The sequence below is a fragment of the Epargyreus clarus genome, unplaced genomic scaffold, assembly GCF_041222505.1.
Source record: "Epargyreus clarus isolate Ecla_fem2 unplaced genomic scaffold, WU_Ecla_fem_2.2 ptg000017l, whole genome shotgun sequence".
Classification (NCBI taxonomy): domain Eukaryota; kingdom Metazoa; phylum Arthropoda; class Insecta; order Lepidoptera; family Hesperiidae; genus Epargyreus; species Epargyreus clarus.
The window spans coordinates 10298824-10317761 of NW_027332225.1; the positions used below are offsets into that span (position 1 = coordinate 10298824).

General features: G+C 36.3%; 1 protein-coding gene across 1 annotated transcript in view; it reads right to left on the reverse strand.

The window, feature by feature from the left end:
• Positions 1–18938, reverse strand: part of Ptpmeg2 (Protein tyrosine phosphatase Meg2) — a 70474-nt gene that overhangs the window by 15355 nt on the left and 36181 nt on the right. Inside the window, exons 5-8 of the mRNA XM_073082385.1 lie at positions 7521–7729; positions 4576–4688; positions 1908–2028; positions 1054–1130 (exon numbers count right to left, since the gene is read on the reverse strand). Of these exons, the coding sequence (XP_072938486.1) occupies positions 1054–1130; positions 1908–2028; positions 4576–4688; positions 7521–7729 (520 nt within the window). The remainder of the gene's footprint in view (positions 1–1053; positions 1131–1907; positions 2029–4575; positions 4689–7520; positions 7730–18938) is intronic.

Consider the following 18938-nt stretch of genomic DNA (forward strand, 5'->3'; position numbering starts at 1 on the left):
TTAATTACTTATAAACGGATTGAAAAATGATTACCCCGTCTTCGTCTAAACATTTTGCTGTACAAGTGGCCCGTAATAAGTCAATATCAACGTACCCAGCATTCTATACTCTCCTACTTATTAAATTTTCTATTGTAAATCGCGTAAAAATTATATAAACAAAGTAATTTGTCAAATATGTGATAAATCAAAGGTACTTCCGTGACATTTGACATGTTTGTTTTTAAAAATGACATTTCATTTCGAATCGAAAAAGGATTTAATTAAAAAAATCCAAGAGTTGCACTCCGTGAGTGGCGGCAGAAGTGAAAACTTTCAAAACTTAACCGGAATAATAAAATATAATAAATCCAAAATGAAACTGACACCCGTTGACATATTTTTTCTATGCTGACATCGGATGACATCTTGACGACAAAATGTACACAACGCCGCCAAAGAAATTTTCAAAAATTTAATTGTAAATTGACTGGTGAAAATATGTCAAAACGAGCAGTGCCGTTAAAGCATTGTTTGTGCAAATCTCTCATGTAAAAACTGAAAACACGATAAGCCCGTTATCGTGACAGGAAAGACGTGTTTTTATTTGTAACGCAGATAACGCGACAATTCGTTGATACTATATGCAATGTGTGTACATAATGGCAACACGTTATTCGATCAAAAATATATACAAAGCTATTTAAAAAATCTATATAAAATTGAAGTGCATGTTTGTTTAAACGCATCAAACTTTAGATTTATCAGTTAGATTTGAAGAAAAGGTTTTTATACCTTAATACCTATTATTCAGGTAGATTTTCTTATAATGGTATATAATAATATATAAAAATCTTTAAACTGAAACCAGAGATATGACTTGACCTCTCTGGGTTACGGAGTTTCATACATATGAGAGGTAAATTAAAATGGTATGTAATTAATGAACGTATATTTTGCCACTTAAATCTTTCATATCACTACACTGTAAAAGGGCTAAAAAGGAGGGGACCTATAGTCTATATTACATAATTTAAACTAAGTAAATAAAAATATAAAATATTATTTACTCACTTATTAAATCTAAGTCATCTTCATCTCCTGAGTTTATATGGCTGCCCTTCATGTCTCCATTGTAACCGTGTGAATGTCTGAAATTAATGAAACGGTTATATTTTAACTTGTACGTCTGGAGGCCACGTCACCAACAATAGCTGCTATTATATTCGGTGGAAGGAAAAATACAAACGCGGAACAAGCTTCCAATCCACCTGATACAAAATCGGTAATCATATTCTGGTACAATACGTCAAATACTTTTTCCTGCGTAACAGATTAAAAATTACCTAACCTAACCTAACCTAACCTGTATAAGAAGTCTGCCAAACTATATTTGGGAAGTTTGGTTGACCATACTTAAGTATGGCATAACACTGATACAAGGGCTTGGGCCCTTAAGAGCTTAGACTTTTGTCGTTCTGGGAGAAATGAAGTCCCAAGATAAATCAAAAGTGGGACACTCCAAGTCACGTGATCAGATTAAATTGCCCACGACTGAACAAACATTGAGACAATGCCTTCTAAAATATTTGTTAAACACTAAGCTAATTTATTATGTATCATATTAACTTTGTAATTCTTTTGGTCAAATAATGTATTATTATTATTTGTTTTACATTGATTTTTCTCCCAAAATGGGGTAAATACTACACTTTTATGCGGGCCTTAGCCAAGCATAAGAGCTGGTGAAGTAGGGTCTATTGGCAATTTTTTTCTAACTATTCTGCATGTGTTAAGAATGCTAGCTTTTTGTAAGGTGATACATGTTTGAGGATGAATGTTCAGTAGCTTGAGACTAGAATGTGATGTATTTATTATTATTATTATTGAGTCACGGGTGAGTGTTAAGTAGTAGGTGTTAGTGTTACCTGAGCGGGCTGGGGTCGCAGGTGTAGGCGGGGTCGCTGATGTGCATGATGTCCGCCGCGTTGTCGAGCCGCGCCACGCGGTCGCTGGTCATGTCACACGCGACCTCGTGCTCTATTATACCTAAAGGACAAACACAACATTTTTTTTTATGGAATTAGAGTAGCAAACGAAGATACAGTTCACCTAATGGTAACTGATCGCGGTAACCGCGTAAACCGCGTAAACGGTGACGACCCGCGTGGCGGAGCGGCCAGCATACCGGTCTGACGCGCGAATGGTCCCGGGTTCGATCCCCGGCCAGACAGATATCTAAATGATGAATTTCGATTTCTGTTTCTGGGTCTGGGTGTTTATGTATTTGTCTATGTGTGTGTCTATGGCACCCACGCCACAGGGAATCCTAGTGTGGGACTGTGACACAGAAATCGTTTTTACCGTTTAACCAAGCGTCATAAAATAACGTTAACTTCACAAAAAAACGTTCTACTTGTTGTCTATCACAGATGGGCGGCCACTCCCGAGTGTTAAGATTGTCGCCTCTTTGGCAAGTAGGTAAGTCAGTCAGTCATTCACACTCACTAAAACGCTAAATTGCTTCATGCTAGAAATAGCTGTGACAATAGTATGTTTTTGGTCGAAGTATATTGACTGTACCATCTTTTGAGTTAGGTCTGATTAAAAAGGGGCAGTGATTCAATGTAGCCTTTAATAATTGTACCCTGTTCATCTGCCTTACTACAATAAGGGGTCTAAAATATACCCCAATAGTGTCTAATCATAACTCTACGCCTTTCTATAGACAATGATGTAATTGTATACCATAGTCATTTACATCGAACGTGTATTTAACCCGAATATAAATAATTATGAGCCGGGTCAAACACATTGTTTGTGGAACTCTTGACATGTACCGAATTATTTACATAAAATATACGTTAACAATTGTGATTGTTCGCAGCGATAAAGACTATAATTTATATTAATGTCGATTAATATAAATTATAGAGTCGTGGATTGTACGCGTTTTGTACTAAATTACAAACATTTTTATTTATTATAGGTTATATGTTCTGGCACTACCTCCACACCTATTTGAAAGAAACAAAGAAAACATTTATTTCGGTAAAAATCCTGTTACTACATAAAACAAACAGACAAATATAACATGACATAACATGTGAGCAAAATAATTAAATGAGAGGATGGATATTTGTACCTACTTTATATAAAAACAGTGTTAAGCGTTTCTACGTTCTGGTTTGAAGGATGTTATAAGGATAATACACTAATACGACACGTTCCAACAATATCCTTAGTAACAACACACTGGCTTTCTTCTAGTTACACAGAAATCATATTTAGGGCCGATCCATATGCAGCAGTAGCCACTTACCATCTAATGGACTGCATTATAATTTACGACATCTATATCATAAAAATATACTAAAATCTATGTCACTAGGTCGAAATATTGACATAAAATCGCTTATCGTGAGTACCCGTTGCATAACACAATGTGGGTACACATGAAAATCCACAAGCCGAGTACAAAAGTTTCACGTCCTATTTCAGCGTGCATTCTGCACTTTGTAACCGACCACTCGAATGACATACACGTTGTTTCCGTGCCACACAAAGCAGACATTCGGGTATCCACGTGAATACTTTAGGGATAGAAGAATGAAAATTATCTACATAATTTTAAGCTAAATTTAAAGAGAACAGCGACTGAATATTTTAATATTGGAGTATATTTTAAACTATATTGGGCTCTATTTTCTGGGTAAAAAGCAAACTGCTACGTTTTTCTTGGAAACTTTGAAATATGTATGTATGATGCTTCCGATATAAAGACAAACGTAACGACACCTTATATTTCAAATTTATTAAGCCATTTAAGCTAAAGAGCATGCGGAAAAAGAACACATGCACTAAAAAACCATTATCCCCTCTTAGGGCAAGCGGACATAAATCTTCACAATATAACGGTTATATACATTTATATGAAAAGACAAATCTTGACATCCAGAAGGTTATTTGTATATAAAAGATAACTATATACATATATCAAGATTTTGCTGTAATATGCTATATATTTTTCCCTTGAAATATAATTTAAATGATACAATAAATCGTAAATAATAATCCGTACGCTTGTCCTATCAGAGTCATTAATTATATCACCAGCACAATTGTGTCGAGAGAAAAATAATTAGGTAATGTTTCATTGGATTTATCTATAGATAAATACTAATGTTTAATTATCATTATCTTGTACGTTTGGACACTACAAACTCAAAAAACTACGGAAAAAAATAAGTTTCATTTTAATATATTCTTTGCGTCCTTCTGATTGTAAGTGACATTATCCTCTACCCCCGTTAGGATTAGAAAGAACACAGATGCCTTAGAAAGAACACACTTGCCACTCCTTACCACACGTTTCAAGGCATAAATAAGTATGGCGGTACTGTCCCTGAAATATCAAAGATTGTAGGACGCTCTAAATTTAACCCACGAATCACAAATATCAGACATAATTCACACACTTGTATGCGACAAGGGATACAGACAGAACCTTACTATTTTTGTGTGTCATCAAATCATGTTAGAACTCATAAAATTTAAAAAAGTAAATCCCTAGATGGTATTAAATTTTAGAATTACCATTTTGTGGCTTGACCGGCGGTATGTGGTTGCTGATTACATAATCGTCGATGACGTTGTCCAACTTGGAATTTTGAAGGTTGTTCGTATAACAATTCCTACAGTGCTCCAACCTGTAAACAAACACCCACGTTAAATACAAATCGTGATAACAGATCGATAATAGTTACAAAATAGTTTGCGCACTTGTAGGCACGTTACGCGAGTTGATTACAGATGTATCCTTGAAGACTCTTCTAGAGTAATCTGGGAAGTCTCATATCAGTATAGTCCGCGTCAAACTGCTAGTCCGTTGTGAATATAGAAACGAGTCGCATCGAAAAGCAAATTGTAGATATTAGTGGGACGGAGACAGCGCGGTGGCCCCTCCAGGCACCTGTCCGCTGCCCGCTCTCACCCACGGGTACATAGCTGCGTGAGTATGCCCTTAGGTTGCTACGGAATATATGCTTGTAGTTGTGCGCAACAACTTCAGAGCGGACTAGCTGTTTGGCACGGACTATATAGGGATAGATGCATTTATCAGCTTCGGGTAACACCTCTATCCCATATAGAGTTGCTTACAGATTTCCAGTGGCGGCAGTGGACACTTAGCATTAGGTGGCCTGCGAGCTTGATTGCTAGTCCAATCTTTTAAAAAAGTTAAACAAAACGAAAAGAGAATTGATTAGTCACGGAGGCATGGTGATATTTTATTAGTCAATATTAACACAGTATAAATCCAAAATATACCATTATATGTTATCGAAAACTGATATCGACAGTAATAAGTATAATGGTTTTCAAAGCTCATTATATAAATCAAAATATCAGATTGAAATTCATGATTTCGACGAAGCTTTACGAACACGTAAATTACATTAAATATAATAATCGTATCAATACTAATTAATAAGATAGTTAGAAACATACATTTTCTTTTGTAACAACATCATAATTAGGCTCATTATCCTAATTGATTTCATTTGTAACGTTATTAGTGAATAAATCATGATTAAACTTATCAATGTAAGTATATCGAATGACCGATAAAAGCAGTCAAATGTTGAAACATTACTGAACAAAACTTTATAAAGGAGGTTCGCATTGACGCAGATAAAATACCATTCGGAATTCTAGGAGCGAACTGAATCCTCCGGGGTTGTGATGCTGCAAACGAATTTAACGTCGAGCAAATATTTTACTCGAACGAAATCATTTTATAGCTCAGAACAGAAGACAGTAACGGACTAGCTAGAAATGTTAGATAGGAAAGGGATATTTTTATATTCAACTACGAAAGGCTTATAAATATTGGTTTTACTCTTTTAGTGAAGAAAATATCTATGTAACAAAGAAATTCTTATAACTATTTAGGTAACTGTATTCCTTTTACATATTCTTCTTCACAAGCCAGAGCCTTTACAAATAAATAAATCAAAATTGCTAGACCAATAAATCGTACGGCTAGGAGCCTCAATCTTGATAATGGAAAGCCTTCATGAAGTATGGCATTTTATTACTATCCCCGTATAAAATGCTATTAGCATTAAAAATCCCATTTACTATACTCTCTCCATTTCGAAAGAGAAAATTTAATATTGTCATAAAGTCGCTTTCATTTTCTACAGTCGCGTTTCAGTACATTTTCCCGCATTTCCCAGCGCTTTAAAATTACTAACTTTTAATTTTCCATCCGTTTTTGCTCATTATATAATTTTCACGGGAGAGTCACCGTCATTTCTGCTTCTCCTAATTACATGTTCCACATTTTAGTGACTGGCTTGAAAATTAAATGTTTATTGTTAAGTATGACCGCTTTGCGAATGTAATTTTATTTTTAAGACATCTTTAAAATCTGTACGGAAGCATTAATGTAGTTGAAATATCTCAGACACCTCTTTATCAAATCCATCACTTCTTTATGAATATTCCGTTCAGTTCTAATGTATAATAAATATGGAAAAAAGCTCCATACAACGAACCAATATTTACAAAAAATACAGAATCAATTTATTCATAATGTTATTACGAAAATAACGGAATATTTACCTACTTGTGTTCCCTTTCTTAATTAGATTAAAAATCAACATCACCATGGGCGAAGTGGTATATAATTTACAGTCACCCTGAGCGAAGAGGTATATAATTTATAGTGTTATTGTTATTTACGCGATGATCTCAGGCTTGCCGTTTGCGTGTGCATAATTGTGCTAATCTGTCTCTTGTCAAACGTACCCTTGAACGAGATTCAAGCCATTATTGTTGGAAATGGAGGCTAGATACCTACATCGGCTTTTGTTTTTATGTCATAGAAATTGAAATCAGGTTGTAGTGCCTGTAGGCCAGCGGATGTATGGGGATAACGACGGGACAACGTGGTCGTGGCTAAGCTGCCAGCCAAACTGGTGCGGCAGGTTAGCTCCGGGGATATGACACTGGCCTTTGATGAAATGTTGGTATGATAATAACCAGTTATCGTGGTTGTAATCGAGCTCTCTGCTGGCACTGATCGGGCTAACATACTCCAACGACGTATTGGGGATCGAACTACCCACTGGCATAATATATAGTCATGTGTCGATGATAAACTCACCAGGCGGAGTGGTCGGAGTCGAGCTGCCGCGGCAGGCTGGCGCGCGGCACGAGCAAGCAAGCACAAACAAGCCCAGAACGCGGAACGGCACGCGTTAATATTAGCGCCTTCTTGTAACCAAAGAATATTGTTGGGATACCGGGATACTTAAGCAATATTATTACGACGTAACGGCCCAATGAAATGACGATGATTATGCTGGCTGCTGAAACTAAAGTGTGTTAAATGGTATACTGACCATGCGACGTGTTAGTAAATGAATTAGCTTCTGATACAGAGCGCGTTGACACGATGTGCTTACACGGCGACGTGATCAAGCTATCCACAGAGACAAGGTATAGTAATATGTCTATGTGCAGTAGGTACTCACCAGGCGGCGTGGTCGGGGTCGAGCTGCCCGCCGAGCTGGCGCGGCAGGCTGGCGCGCGGCACGTGCGCGCCGAGCTGCGGCGCGCTCACCGTGTGCACGCGCTCGCGCAGCTTCTCGCGCACGAACAGGCGCAGGATGCGGAACGGCGCCTTGAACCACAGCGGCGCCGTCACTATTAGCACCTTCTTCAATTTAGCCGGGTAGCCACCCTGCAAAGAATGTGACACTCTATATTATAAATATCCTTCATTACTCTAGCGACTGACACTTAATTATTTATTTTTGATATGATTTATTTTAGTAAATATACAATATAAAACCAGAAATCTAACTGTACATATCTTAAAAGCGTTTTATATTGTTAGACCTATATTTTTTTAGTAAAATATACTCGTAAAATCTTGTAAATATGATGAGTATAAACCTGAATTTCAGAATTATATTACATATGTAGTAAGAAGTATGTTTCGTTATTCATACTATTTACGTCGATCTCATAAAAGTATATTGCGTTTGCCAAAATAAATTCGAAGGGATTGCACGAAAATGATTTACAAATAGACATTCGATGTCCTTGGTACGGAAAATGTTAAGTAATTTCGTTGGGTATTCTTGTCACGTGCTGATTTACGGCCACTACTGCTACCTATACAGTGTCGATGAAGAATGTTAAATTTGCACAGGTACGTATTACATTACACAATAATAAAATATGTGATGTACCTATCCTTACTAATATTATAAATCCGAAAGTAACTCTGTCTGTCTGTCTGGTTGTCTCTTCTTCACGCCTAAACCACTGTACCGATTTTAATGAAATTTTGTACAAAGATAGTCTGTGACTCGAGAAAGGACATAGGATAGTTTTTATCCCGGAAATCCCACGGGAACTAGGGATGGCGATCTAAGAGCGATTAATCGGAGAATCGATCTTTTGGACAAAAAAAAAATCAATTATTTTCATATCATAATCGATTATATGTCATATTATTTTCTTTTAAATGCGGGCGAAGCCGCGGGCAAATACTAGTTATTTATATGGGAATAAATAATTACGACTTGGCTACAACCCTCTTTAAGTCTGTTACTGGATCTTAAAAAGAGACAGATCCGTGCCTAGGCACTGGTCTGCCCCAAAGGAGGCCTGGAACCATGCTTCTGATCGTATTGGTGGAGAGTTCGGATTAGTGGAATACCCATGTCGGATGTTTCAACTATCATATAGTAAGCAAATTATTTTCCACTAGCGTTCACCCACCCAACATCCGACCGCACCCGAGGATGCTCAAGTTTGTGTATAAGCGGAGATTTACACAAGCCGCGAGAATATGCGCGCTTCAATCAAATAATTACTATTTCCGTGTAAGAAACTTTCAACGGGAGTCGTAGTATAAAACATTAAGCTTCACGCTATAGATATCCATATTGAACGGCTATTATTACGAGTTGCCCCACAATCTGCAATGAGCGGTTGGGGTTCAACGAGTGTGATTTGCAACAATGCAATTTTCTCATAATAACTATACGTCAACGAACAAAGACCTACTTGGAAAGAAAGTCTCTCTAATTTAGCGCGCATATTGTTAAGACCGGTACAATTTCAGTTGTTCCATTTCGTTCGCTGTATTTTCTTTACTTCGTCGGAAGTATCTTCCGGCTTCTTGAAGCTCGGACAAGTTCTGAATTCATTAGGCGTCCGCCTTACAACCTAATTGGCTGCTGGCACATTTTGCTCAAGTCGCTTACATATATTATAATTTAGAGCTGGTCATTGAAGCTCTTATGGCTTGTCATAACACGCCTACATGTCCCAACGATACGTCATGTTGGTACTTCATTGTAATCTGCAAACCCCTGACCTTATTCTGACAATGAATGAATAAAGCTAAATATTAAGTAGTTATGTACATATTGCTACTGCTAGGTACGGACATAATAATAACCCACGTCATTATCAAATAGGAGGTCTATCAGAAGCTACCTCCAAATTAGACTAAAGTAGCACGGTGAAGTACACAACCGGCCTCCATTTTACAAGATATTTTTTACATTATCAATACCGAGCAAGCAGTCCACCTGACAATAAACGGCAACTGTCGTCTTCGGACCACCCTAATCAACCTCAACCAGGATAGGAATCTTACATAAGGTCTAAGGAATTAAAAGGGTTGCTACCAAAGCTACTCGCTTACAACCGCAGTGGATTATTTATGATCAAGATAATATTTTCGCAAGCAGGTGATTGTGTCGGCACGCGCGGAATCGGGTCACAATGTACATACATGGTTAAGCCCTTAGATAGCGCACAAGTATGTCGCGCTCTATAGCTGTAGTGTCACGCGAACGCAGATTGAATATTAATTGGAGCTGAATATTTCCACGATAAAAAGATTTTATACTTTAATACCTACTTGTTTTTGTGTTATATGAGTAGCATACAAGTATTACTTTACTTTATAGCAGTTACTGCTGCCCAATCAACCCCAGAATTTAAATATTATCCGTGGTCGGTCACAAGTGCTTTATTACTCCTCAGGACTAAGTTGGAATGCCTTGTACCTTTCCGTTACCACAACCTTCAAACGAAAGTAAAGCAGAAATATGTGTGGTTGTGATACTACGGTAATCGAAACACAAAGAATTCGACTATCTATATAACCTACCAAACATACTTACCTAACATATAAACTTACATATGAAGGTAGGTACTAACATTTTAATTTTGCGCAAGTCCCTACTAAGTATTTTACTTCATACTGAAGCACGTTACGGCCTTTCTTAATAAAATCCAATTGTAGAAGGGGCGGATTTTTTCTGGGAAAAAAGAATATGATTTGCCAAAGGGTCTTTGAAGCGCGAAACGGGTCAATGTTGTTTTTGGTAATGAAATAGCTATAATTTCGTTAGGGTGCAAAAGCCTTTTCCGAGTAGGTACAATGGTATCGCGGTCACAACCATTTATGATAAAATAACATTGCAGAGACGACAGTATCCCCCATACTGTCGTCTCTACTTTGATAATAACCTACTACGAACACAACATTATTATGTCCTCCGCAAGAATCTCTTTGAAACCGTGGTGAATACTATTTTATTGGTCTACAGTTACTGTAAAATTCCTACTTCCTAATTACATTAATTTGCATTTGATAAATTTCCGTCAGTATCACACGACAAAATATATCTTTCCATTCTAGCAACCATATGACAACCACTTTCGCTTTCGTATATATCTACGAACGAAGGTGTCAAGATTATGAACGCCGCGTGAACGTCATCGCGGGTGAGGGAGTGCGCACTCGATGTCGGATGTGTTTCCCAGAAATATGTGCACGAGCGCTTCCAGGCAGCTGCTCGCATTCAACCGCAGAACGGAGGCCCCTGCACTGACATACTATTTATGTGCGACCGCGGAAATAAATCACGGTAATATAGTTACATTACTGCCCTTATGTATACATTTACGACCAAGTAATACATTGATCGCATCAATAAGAATTAAAATATCAATTTATAGATGCATTTTTTATGACTTGAAACTATGGCCAAACAATTATTATTGAGAAGGTTCCAATATTTATGTTATAGTACATTTTTTGATAAATTTTCGTCGGTAGATAGTATACAAAACATTACATATAACAAAGATTAACTCTATCCTCCATTCTATCAACCATATGACAACCACTCTCGCTTTCGTATATCAACGAACGAAGGTGTCAAGATTATGAACGCCGCGTGAACGTCATCGCGGGTGAGGGAGTGCGCACTCGATGTCGGATGTGTTTCACAGAAATATGTGCACGAGCGCTTCCAGGCAGCGGCTCGCATTCAACCGCAGAACGGAGGCCCCTGCACTGACATACTATTTATGTGCGACTGCGGAAATAAATCGGTCAGATACATGTAAGCGAATGTAATATTTATATTAGTGCGATTATATACAACTACGACCGAGGGAGACATTGATCGAATCAATAGAAGTTTTAATATTCTTTTATAGAGACATTTTTATGACCTTTATGGATACTTAAATTGTGACCAAATATTATTGAGAAGATTCCAATATGTATTTTATGGTAACAAAATTTTGATTAATTTTCGTCACTATCACTATCACAAAACAACACAGATCACAAAGATCGAGTCGATCGTCCCTTCTTGCAATCATAAGATAAGTATATTGACTTTTGCTTTCATTTCATATCAACGAAGATGTCACGATACGACTGTCATCGTCGGTGAGGGACTGCGCACTAGATGCCGGATGTGTTTCCGAGAAAATGTACTCGAGTGCTTCCAGGCAGCGGCTCGCATTAAGCCGCAGAGTGGAATCCCCTGCACTGACATAATAACATAAACTTCAGTACGACCGAGGAAGTAAATCAACCAGATGCACGATACGTGAATGTTATACTTACGTATTATACTGCCACTTTATTATATAAATCGGGATATATAAATGAACGTATGCGATGGTGGGTACGGAGGTGAGTAATAACTAGAGATGGGCAAAGAACCCGGTTTAAACCCTGTGCAGGGTTTAAACCCAATAAATACCCGTTTATTTCCTCCCACTGGGTATTTATTTGGGTGTTTATAAAATGAGTTAATAAAATCTACACAAAGCTTTTAAAACAGTTCAAATGTTTATTTAATAGATATACTATAAGTTTTTACTGTATTTCTAATGTTTTTACATTTGTAAATATTACATTTTTAGGGGTTCATCTATTTTTATTACCTTTTTAATTATTATTTGTTTGACGAAACAAATAGCGCACAACTAAAACACATAAATATACCTCTCTTCTAATTCTTACGTAATATCTTAATAATTATAGCTTTAAGAAAAAAAATATAAACATTATTTTATAGAAAATTTTATGTGCTACAACTTTGGTCCAAGGTACTTTTCGATAAAATTTACCGTTTTCGAGAAAAATCCAGAAACCCGAAAATTTTGACGTTTGACCCCGAATAAGTGCCGACACACACATCGATGAGGACTTTTGGAACTTTACTTGTGATGGTAAACCCAAGGTCTCTACGGAAATTTAGCTTTATGATATTTGATTACTATTTTTATGTCTAAATTGACCAGACTATAAAAACTACTCTATCAAAATGTTTCAATGTCATTTTCTGTAAATTAAGTAGAAAAAAGTTAAAAAAAAGTCTTCCCAAAGTTTAATCTGTTATTGTTATTATCTTTGTTATTTTTGGTTTAACGACAAAAAGTTATAAAACTAAAATTATAGATAAATCAATTTGAAACCATAATTGTTCTTACTAAATTTCTGTGCGACAAATAGTTTGCCTGGTAGAGCGTAAAAACGCTTTGTGCCCCTTCTTTCAAGATGGCGGCCGAGGGACAACAGTTGGGACTCCACAAATTAGGATTTAACTGTACACTAAGCCCTTTACACTAATCATTGACATCTATAAAATAAAATTGGGTCTTCGAAAATTGCAACCCAAATGTAACACATCCGAATGGACTATAACAGCGTAGTTAAATGAAATATGGGCTTTTAGAGTGCATATTTAGTGAATTGTTTACAATATTATTTTAAAAATGATATTACACGAAGAAAATAAAAATATGAATGACAATAGTTTACACCCGCTGTTTGGGTGTTTATTTGGGTTTAAACCCTATTTCACCCAAAATACCCGGTTTAAACCCGTATCCACCCATTGGGTTTAAACCCTCTGCCCATCTCTAGTAATAACTACATCGTGACAACACGCTACCAACTTAACACCTTGGTATAATATAAGAGCTAATCGACTAATCTAGGTGAGAATTAGAACTGTTCCACTACAAACAGTACAAAGTTCACAAACAATCATTGGCACGTTCCGAGTAGGTACACATACCAAAGTATGGCAAGCCAAAATAGTTGCAGCCGTGACGACGACGGCACCGCAATAGAAACACTTTCCCAAACCGTTGCGTGCTAATCTTCGTGGAGAATTATAAGTAATCGCTCCGTTGCGTATATTGCGGCAATTGCAATAGACGACCATGAATTGCAACAACATTAAAAACAGATATCTCTACATCGGAATAAAAGCAATAAAGCGACCGGAAACCGATAACGTTTATCGAAGTAACCGAACAATCAATAGAATGAGATTACTTTTACGGCGAAAGAATAAATTCAAGTACCTAAATAAAACACTAAAGAGGAAATTTGCAACAGACGGAGTTTCCTAAGGAAAAGAAACAATTTTTGTAACAAGATAATGAAGTCGTCGTGAAACTTTAATTTCCTTGAAAAATTCCTCAGAGATGAATAACAGAATTCGAATTATCCAAAGTGCTCCTTAGGTATCGTTTCGACTCGACGTAAAATTGGCTAAAAGAACAAATTTTAGTACAAATTAAATATTTACTTCAATAAATATCAGTCTGTAGTTCTGTACAATAGCTGTGAATTTCTTAAGTTATATATTTGTTAATTTTCAAGATTAAAGACAATAAATAATTTGTAATTCTTGGCGTCTATTAGCCGGTGCGGTCCTGATGAGTTTTGGAATCAATTTTTTGTTTAATAAATCTAAATTAACATTGTTACTGTTTGTTAAGGCATGGAAGGGATGAATTTCTAATTAATAGTGTTCTAACTCCCCCTGTTTTAATTTCGTCCCTCTCAAAACACATTATGCATAACAAAACAAAACACATCATCTCAGATTCATACACCACATACATATTCGTACTCGCACATCAAACTATTTCCCGTATTCAATAAAATATGTGAGGAATAACTAGGAGCGGGTGTGGGGGCGCTTACTTTAACCTTATAAATATTCACGGTCGGGGAGCTCTGAGATCGTTGAAGGGTAAAATGAGCTCTTTTTAAGACATGAAAATCTACGTACCGAGCACACCGTCTTACCTAGCCGACAAGCTTTTTTTATCTCGAACAGAGAAAACTGAAAGAACATTTTATTTTTTTAACAATTACATTTGTGATATTAATTTTCATTCCTAATATCTATATGTAAAATATAGAAATAAACAATATAAGAACCCACCTAAATGATGACGGTGAACAAAATGATTACAAATGAGTAATAATTTTAATTACGGAAAGTTCCAGTGAAAATTATCTAGATAGACTTATCCAAACTTTGGCATTAAAATTTATGTTCTGCTCTCAAAAATAATTTTCTAAATCGTCCCTTTTCATATTAGCCGATTTATAATGAAAGGCATTAATTTTCCGGAATTTCTAAATAAGAATTGTTTAATATAGTCGAATCAATAAAAGCTAAAGATGTTAGGGCGTAACCAGACAGGCTCAGAAACGTGAAGAAAGCTAGGGGTGCGAGGTCGTTGCCCCCGCTTTAAATTCGCCACATTTATGAAATCATAATACCTTCCTGGAGTCCCCAAAGTCCCTGTCGTCAAAACCCTCGTTTCGGCAACAAAGGGTTGATTCATCCGACACATCGTGCTCCAAGCTATCGAAATAACTTTATAGCGACTACATACTAATACAATTTGATTTTGCTTTGTAGGTAACATGATTTATCTTGTTTACTAGCAAAGATATCGAGAAGAGAGTTTGTTACAAAAAATAGACAAAATAAACTATATTTCCATAATTTTATACACTAATGGCGGATATATATTTAGCTATCCATTAAATATTGTTCTTATGTAAGTCTTTATGAGAAATATATTATTTAAGCCTATTCTTATTAAAATAATAGATAGAAAAAAAACAATTAAAAGTTAGGCACAATGCACTTAGCCCACCTGTCTATGTGCAAAGTGCATTGTCCTGGGTCTTCCGTAGGTACAGTTTGCAAAGTCTAGACACCTCCCTATGACGTCAAGTCCGCAGTGAAATTCATTACTTTCCGTTTCGATACAGTATCACTTTCCCTTGAAAGTGACATTTGTCGTTGAAAAAGCTATTTATTTGGTATTTATTTTATAGTTCGAATATAGCAAAAGAATTTTGGTTAACATTTCTAGTTAGCGCAGTAATAATTTAATAGTAAATCATCAATTAGAACAATGATAATTTAAAAAGCCACATTTAATCAAATACAGTTCTGATAAAATCAAAACTAAAATAATAAAAATCATTGTTGACCTATATTAACTAGTGGGTGTCAACGACTCTGTAAGAGGCTCGAGAAGACCTGGACTAGATCGGCTGAGAACCGTGAAGAATGGCACAAAAGATAACAACAACTATATAACCCTACTGATACAAATAAAACTCTCATAACTAAGGATCAACTAAGGCATTTAACGGTAGATAAAGAACATAAAATACACGAATCATTTTACAAATTGAATTTTTGAACGCATTAAATCAACATGAGACCAAATCAAATTAGTTTCATAATAGCAAACCAGCTACTAAACGATTATTATATTAGAACACAAGCTTAAACTAAAAGAGCTCTTTGAGAAATTTCCACAAAATCTTCGTAATCATTATTAATTTACTCCAAATTTAGGAAACAGCCAAAATTACATTACGGTGGGTGTTCGCGCTACTTGGAAAGCGGAGCCTTTATACAGGCAAACTTATAACAGGCTAACCTAACCAAGACGCGAACAAAGTTCAACAGTGACTCGTCTGGCAAATTGTGTTCGGCGAATTAGGGCACGGGTCAGACAGATGGCACAACTTGACACCTTGGCCAATGCTTCAGAAACACTAGTTGTGTTTACATAGTAGCCTTACTAGCTGGGTGACACGAGTGTTTCTTTAATTTTGAAATATCGTTATCGAGCGGTAATCACGGCTTTGGGGATCTAGCTTTGTGGATCTATCAAATTGCAATTGATCGGCCAATCTAAGGCAATCCAAGCGTGGTAAGTTCTTAAATGGGAAGTGGCAAAATTTCAAGACTGCTTTCGTGACCATCTTCTAATAGTATCGTTTTTGGGGACAATAATTTATGTTGATGTAGGTCTAACGAACACATATAAGGCTACTCTTTCTATTGTGCATACGAAAGAACTCCAGAAAGCGTCGTGGATATAAAACTGTATACCTATTTTAGTGCTAGATATACCTTAACAAAGGATGAACCTACTTACCCACTTTCTTTGTATTAAAACGCACTGAATGACTCAGTTGATAAAGTACCAACTTGTGCATTGAAAATGAAACAAAATGCGAAAAAACCCGGCACAAGAAAGGGATTCGCAATGTGAAAAGGGGGTTGCGCTCTAACCGCCGGCATTGAGTGAATGCACGCCAGCTGCATTCTATAGGAGCGATGCTCTTCCGGCTATAACTTCGCTCCCTAATGGCTACAACTGCTTTTAAATGTACACACCACACTTTCACGTGTATCCACTTCGATCTATCTGTGTTTGTACTATTCAAAAAGGATAGTACAAACGGCGACAAAATTTGGATAATACGAGTATTTACATCGATCTACATAATTATTAATTTAATATCATTAATTAAACTATAAATCTTCATATTCAGGACTTTAAACGGCAAAACTATTGAAAATTGAAAAAGGGAAATCTGGTTACCAACATTCTTAATGACGTCTAATATTCCATTTTAATGTTTGTTCTTTTTCACCGAATCGTGTATAAGAACTTGTTAAATGAGTAAAATAAATTACGGTGCGGGACAGTATGATTTTTGTAGTATTTATTTACTTTGATATGTTTTGAATCTTTTCATTCTCGCAGTTATATAGAATATTATAAATTCTCATAAATAAAACCATTAAACTACGAGTAATCAAATATAACCAAATATAGGAAGCATAATGACAAAAAGAATAAATGCTTTAAAAATGTATCGCCCTATCTCACTGTCACTTGATTCAGGCGCCAGCAGGATACCATTCAAGACATTTTTCTAAGAAGTGAGTCACAATTTTGCACACAACAGGCGTCACTTTAAAAGTATCAAAGAGTCAAAGGAGGCTGCTGTGCTCCATTTCAACGGGAAAATAGGCGCATTCAGGCAGGAAATGAGAATCTCCAGGGATACCGCAGGACCAACGGAATAAGAGGTTTGCGACATCAGTTGATGACAGTAAACCTGTCTTACTAAGTACTGTTTTATTGGTATGGGTGATATCTGATAACCGCAGATATTTTATAGGACAAGTGATAGGAATCTTGTGCAACAATTTTTGTTCGTAAAGTGATATCAATGTCACTTGTGGAATAGAAAAATATACTTTACAGCTATTCATATTATAATAAACCCAGTATTTTCTTCGTTTTGGTCAAGATACGCAGAATCTACTTAACGCAAATAGCAAGAAAACATTTCATGTTATGGCATAGAAGTATAACAGATACATTTCTATATAACAATAATGTTGAAGGGACTCAAAACCAGATATATTTAAGTCGCATTTACGTAACATGTTCTCAAAGTAGCTTCGAAAAATACTCAGCACATTGCTAATGATCTCTATGTCAAAGATGTCGCGTCGATGTTGATGAAACGGTTGTGTAAGCAACAGAACGCCGTCGACGCTGGCGCCGCGCCAGTTCGAACAGTCGATATGGGGTACCGTGGCAGACAAGTTTTTGCAAAATACAAACACAAAGTCGATTCCCTCGTTAGTGTTTAAGTTTCTACAAAAAATATAGTAAGCAATGGTGTAATTTTTGGAAACTGTGTCAGGATCGCCATTATCATCCATATTATGAACGACACACATAAGTAATTTTCGATGGTCAAAAATTATGGAATCATGATACAGACCAATAATTCTAATTGAAATAGAAAGTACTCTGCTAGTTTGAAGGGTTTAGTAAACCAGACAGCGCTACTATTTTTCAAGGCTAGCAACGCATTCCATTCATGTACATTCATGAATAACGATATGTCCAATAGAAGAGCCATGTCGTTGTATATTTTACTTTGATGGAATACGAATAAATGTGTATAGAAAACAGAAAATAGAAGAGGCATGCAACGGCGGATGCCCGCCGGCCTTTGAAGTTTCGTTATACACCGGAGATATGGAACTGCACGAGTCTATTATAGAGCCGATTCCAGTTAGTAATAAACGCGACCTTTGAGCTTAAATGTCGTCAAGTTTAATTATACCGACACGTGGGTCGGCAGCAAGCAATCAATCATACGTAAGCTGTATGTGGTGCGAAATGTCAAGGGTCGGCCGGTATTCCCTTTGGCATTCCTGTAACACATTTTATTGACATTTTGCAAATGTCACTTTGTGGACGGACATTTTAAAAATTCCACAATTTTTTAGACGTTAAATACCTTAGAAATATAAACATTCAGTTTATTTTATTAAAATATGTTCTTTGTTGCATAATAATTAACGGAGATACCTACAATATTAATATTATTAGCAACTAGAACACGAACATAATTTTCGCTTGACGATAAGCATATCTAGGGATTACCAAGCGTGCGCTTGCAT